Here is a 5,950-nt window from a genome sequence, read left to right on the forward strand (position 1 = left end):
TACCCTGAGTAATACTAGTGGCTGTTGGGATAAAGAATGGGGATGTTTTAGAGAAGGAGACTATCAAGATCTGCTTACAGATCCCAAACTAATCAGTGGAAAGGTATCTATTAAAAGCTTCATTAGAAAGGAATTATCTATGAAATATTTTATTGCTGAAAACCAAAGTCTGACATTACTGATAAAACGGTATAGTAACTTTCTGTTTACACTAAGACACATTTTACTTTTTACATTTTAGTCAAAGAAGTTTGGCTGAGATCACAGAACTTATCCATACTGCTCTCCTTGTACATCGTGGTATAGTAAATTTAAATGAATTACAATCTTCTGATGGGCCGCTGAAAGACATGCAATTTGGAAATAAAATAGCTATCCTAAGTGGAGACTTTCTGCTAGCAAACGCCTGCAATGGACTTGCTCTACTACAAAACACCAAGGTAAAGGTGGGCCGGGTGTGCTGTGTGTACGTGGCCTGTGTATGACTATTGGGTGGCTACTGGGTGCCCAAAGGTCTGTACACCCTGTTGCCACAAGTCCCATCGCTAGATGCTCAGCAATTAGTGCTGCTGTAGCCGCTTAATAGCATGACATCACTAGGTAAAACTGGTAAAGGCTGAGACAGGGTTTTGAGACAAATTTCTCTCTTTTTTTTTCTGATTATAGATGAAAGTATATATTAATTATAGTTTTAAATATTCAAACTAAATAAGATTTAAATAAATATTATCTATAATCTCACAATTCAAAGATAATCAGTTATTTAATATTTTGATCTATCTCCTTTTAGTCTTTTTTTGTTGTTCATTAATACTTTAATGAATCTAGTTTTTTTATTTACATAGTTGAAACATTGCTGTATATATGTCTCTTTTAATCCTATCTTTTCCCTCAAATTTCATATTATGGTGTGGGTAGTTTTCCATACTATTAGTAGTTTTTATCTACTTGCTAATGATAACTGAAGGAGCTCTGGTAGCATAGTGGTTACGAATCGGGCTGTGAACCGCAAGGTCAGCAGTTCGAAACTACCAGCTGTTCTGTGGGAGAAAGATGAGGCTTTCTGCTCCCGTAAAGATTTACAGCCTTGGAAACCCTGTACAGGGTCGCTATGGGTCGGAACCGACTCCACAGCACATAACAACAACAACAATGATGACTATAGAGTATTCATGGTAATACCGTTCATTAAGACCTTAATCATTTGGGGACATTTGTTGTTGTTAGGTACTGTCAGGTCATTAGTGACCCTATCTGTGGACAACAGAATGAAAAACTACCCAGGCTTTGCCATCCTCATAAATGTTGATACATTTGAGCCCATTGCTGCTACCACTATGCTGATCCATCTCCTTGGGAGACTTCCTCTTTTTTGCTCATCCTCCACTTTATCAAGCATGATATCTTTATCCAGAGACTGGTGTCCTTCTTGATAACATGTCTAAAGTGTGAGAGACGAAATTTCATCATCCTGGCCTCTAAGGAGCATTCTGGCTATACCCCTTCCCACACAGATTTGTGTGTTCTTCTGGCAGTCCATGGTACTTTTAATGTTCTTCTCCAACAGCATAACTCAAATGCATAAATTCTTCCTTGTTCATTGTCCACCTTTCACATGCATATGAGGCTATTGAAAACACCATGGCTTGGGTTAGGTTCACCTTACTTCTCAAACTGACATCTTTGTTCTTGAACACTTCAAAAAGGCCATGTGCAGCAAATATGCCTAATGCAATGCATCATTTGATTTATTTGATTGTGTTTCCATGAGTGTTGATAGTGGATCCAAGAAAAATGAATACTTTGATAACTTCAGTCTTTTCTCCATTTATCTTGATGTTTTTTATTGGTCCAGTGGTGAGGATTTTTGTTTTCTTTACATTGAGATGCAGTCTGTATTCAAGGCTGTGTGGTCTTTGATCTTCATCAGTAAGTATGGGGACATTTAGATTGTTTCTAAATTTTTTAAATCATAAATACTCAGTACTAAGCATTTTTGCACATAATTATTTCCTCATTCCAGATTATTTCCTTAAAATTAATACCTAGAAATGACTGAAAAGATTTAAAAATATTTTATATTGTTAAACTGTTGCTAAAAAAGTGTAAAAGTATTCCTTAAATACCAATTAGAATTAGGTTTGACTGTAAGAAAACAGTGACCCAAACAAAATAGGAGCTTTTTCCCTCCTGTAAAAAATTCTAGAAGGAAGCAGTGCAAGTTGGTGTGGTGATTCTACAAAGTCAAATACATGTTCCTTTCTTACTGCTATATCATCCTTCTCTTACCACCTCATTGACCTGCCATCATATTCTTACTTCAGTCAGTAGGAAGGAAGAGTATATATTTTGGTTTGTTAGAGACAGAATTGATATAAGTCTGTTGTCCTGTGATCCAATGTGATTTGGCATTGGTCCTGGCTTTTTTTCAATTTTTAACAAGAATTTGTAACTATTCTAATTATATTAGAATAAGCCAGAATGGGTTAAATTCATCTGGACTAAAGAAGCACTAGTGGTGCAGTAGTTAAAGTGCTCAGATGCTAATCAAAAAATCGGTGGTTCAAAACCACTCGCCACTCTTTGAAAGAAAGATGAAGCAGTCTGCTTCCATAGGGATTTATAGCCTTGGGAACTCTAGGGGGGCAGTTCAACTTTGCCCTATAGTGTCTCTATGCGTTGCTGTGAGTAATGGGTTTGGGTTTTTTGTTGGAGGCCTAGTAGTATCACTGACCACATGAAAACATGAACAGTGAAATCTGCTGAAAAAGCATTAGGATCTACTTCAAAATTGAATACTTATTATAAGAATAAGGAGCTCTGGTAGTGCAGTGGTTATGAGTCGGGCTGCTAACCTCACCATCAGCTGTTCCACGGGAGAAAAATGAGGCTTTCTGCTCCTGTAAAGATTTACAGGCTCGGAACCCTTATACATGGTTGCTATGAGTCAGAACCGACTCCATGGCACAGCACCATAAGGTGAATGTACCTGAAGATGATAATTTACATATGCAGATGTAGGTTTATATGCATATCACTTTATGAAACATAATTTTTGTTTAGATCGTCTAAATAACTCCATCTAACTTAATTTCACTCGTTTTGAATGAATAGTTTTTATGAGCACATAGGAAAAGAAAACAATACCTCTTAATGTGATTGTTCCATTTCCAGAAGAACTTTGCATGTACACAATTCTGGTCTTGGTTCTAAAAATTCAGTCATCTAAGTTAATTCTAAAAATTGTTGGATTTCCCCATCCACTCATAAAATCAAGTAAATACATGATGACTTAAGCACTGAGAGCTCAAATGCTATACAAGATTAAAATTTTCAATTTAATAATTCTGATTTGGAATATCTCTCCTTATGAGAAAATATTTTGGTGTTGCTCCTATTTGCATAAATTTTATATATTTGTATATGGATGAAATGAAATTGAGAAGGTCTAGATTTTGAAGTATGTAAATTTGGCAAAACATTCCAAAGAATCATAGAAATAACTTATTTCACAAGTTTTATCTTATAAAAATACTTATTAAGGTGAGGGACTCAGCTGGAGACAAAAAAGTTTGGACTGGAATATTTGCACTTTTGAATATGCAAGAAGTTAGAATTAAGTATATCTTCCATTTAGCAAACTCTCTCTGAGCTTACCAAGTTATTCAATTTAAAATATGATTTACCAAGAAAAATTTCATCAGTAACAACAAAGTAAATTAATTTTTTTAAAAAGGAATCATTGGCGATATCAATAATATCAAATTAACTAACCATAAAATGCAATTGTGAAGACTATTTCTGGCATCATTATTTTCAAATATCATAATACCAAGTAACATAACCAACTACTTTTTTCAGAAAAATGCCAGTGACACAGTATTAGAGTCTAATATGTATAGTTAAAAATGGATGAAGATATATTCCTGTACCAAGAAAAATTAGTATGTTTGTTATTTTTTTAATATTCATATGACCAAAATAAGATTGTGAGGTTGGCACAGGACTGGGCAATGGTTCATTCTGTTGTGCATAAGATCACTATGTGTCGGTACCGACTCAACGGCACCTAACAACAACAACAATATAAGAAGTTCTTCTTTATTTTATTTTAATGTATATGGATGTGTATTATTTTTTAATTCATTTGAAATTTTACTTTTAATTAATTTTTTAGCAGAACTAGTTAACGAGTCTACCAGTATAATAAAGCCAATGGTTAATAAATATGTAACAAAAAATATAAAATATTGGAGTCCTGGTGTGGCGCTGTGAGCTAATGTGTCAGGCAGCAAAATCACTTGAACTGTAAGGCTGGTGGTTCAAGCTCACCACCTGCTCCTTGGAAACCCTATACATGGTCACTATGGGTCAGAATTAACTCAACAACACTTAACAACAACAACATAAAATATTAATTTTTCACTCTCGAGTGTCCCAGGTTGGATGATAAATTATGAAGTCTCTCCACTCTAAGAACTTTTTTCTAGAAGTTATAGAAGATCCCTTTGCTTATATCCCATTCTCCAGAATTTAATGATATAGTCACATCTACCTGTGAGGGAGTCCTGGTATGGCACCAGAAGATAAGCACTTAACCTCAAGGTCGGTTTGAGCCACGAAGTCAGTGGTTCAAATTCAGCAGCCACTCCTTGGAAACACTTTACAGGGTCACTAAGAGTTGGGACCAGTTGCTGGAGAAGGATATCATGTTTGGTAAGGTAGAGAGTCAGAGAAAAAGAGGAAGACCCCCAACAAGATGGATTGGCCAAGTGGCAGCATCGATGGACTCAAGTGTGGCAACAATAGTGAGGTTGGCCCAGGATCGGGCAGTGTTCTGTTCTGCTGTGCATAAAGTCAGTATGAGTCAGTACTGACTAGATGGCACCTAACAACAACAAAAAGAGTTGGAACCAACTCACCAGCGCTTAACAACAGCAACAACCTATAAAGGAGGCTGGGAAATATAATCTTCATTGTAGAAAACCATGTACCCAGCCAAAAATCTGGAAAATAAGAAAAGATACTAGAAGACAAATAGCCATCACATCTTAATTTTTATTTATTATTATTATTTAGCATTCCCATCTCATTTTTAGCTATCAAATATTTTCTTGAGATAGGTCCACTGATTTTAAGGGAGATTTTAACATTCAGTTTATATCCTTGTGAAAAGGAGGCTAACGTAAGGGATAAATGTTAGCCAGGCACTGCCCGGGTCTACGCCGTCCTCAGGATTGTTATGTTTGATCCCATTGTTACAGCCAGTGTGTCAGTCCCTCTTAGTGGGGTTCTTCTTTTTCACTGACCTTATACTTTACCAAGCATAATGCCCTTTTGCAGGATCTGGTCCCTCCTGATAGCATGTCCAAAGTGTATGAGACAAATCTCACATTGCTTGCTTCTTTGGGTACTTTGGTTATACTTCTTCCAAGATAGATTTGTTTGTTCTTCTGGAAGTTCATGATACTTTCCATAATTTTCACCAACATCATAATTCAAATGCATCAATTCTTCTCCGGTCTTGCCTTATTCATTGTCCAACTTTCACATGTACATGTTGTTGCTGTTAAGTGCCATCAAGGTTCCAACTCAAGCCACTTTGTGTGGAGTTACTGAGACTGTAAATATTTTTATTTATATATATATTTTGAAACATTTTATTGTGAATTGAGTGAAGGTTTACATCCAACAAATCACACACTGTATTTCATCTCAATGATTGCAGTCCCTCCATGTAACAACAGTTATCCCACTTCTTCCCTGTGACTGATATTTACATTCCACCCTTCTTCCCAAACTGTTTGAAGCTTGTCCCCAGGTAAACATTGCCCTTCTGATCTTACATGGTTGACCATTCCATCGTGAGCGAATCTCACTATTGTTGTTGTCTTCACTATATACCTGTCCACTGTTTGGTTCTATACTGTCTCTTTAAATTTCGATGTCA

The 5,950-nt window shown here is 36.1% G+C and overlaps 1 protein-coding gene across 1 annotated transcript in view; it reads left to right on the forward strand.

Moving 5' to 3' along the window:
* PDSS2 (prenyl (decaprenyl) diphosphate synthase, subunit 2) overlaps positions 1-5,950 on the forward strand; it is a 387,297-nt gene that overhangs the window by 213,925 nt on the left and 167,422 nt on the right. The window contains exon 3 of the mRNA XM_006839955.1: positions 242-440. Within this exon, the coding sequence (XP_006840018.1) occupies positions 242-440 (199 nt within the window). The remainder of the gene's footprint in view (positions 1-241; positions 441-5,950) is intronic.

This window comes from Chrysochloris asiatica, unplaced genomic scaffold, assembly GCF_000296735.1.
Source record: "Chrysochloris asiatica unplaced genomic scaffold, ChrAsi1.0 scaffold00027, whole genome shotgun sequence".
In the NCBI taxonomy this organism is placed as follows: domain Eukaryota; kingdom Metazoa; phylum Chordata; class Mammalia; order Afrosoricida; family Chrysochloridae; genus Chrysochloris; species Chrysochloris asiatica.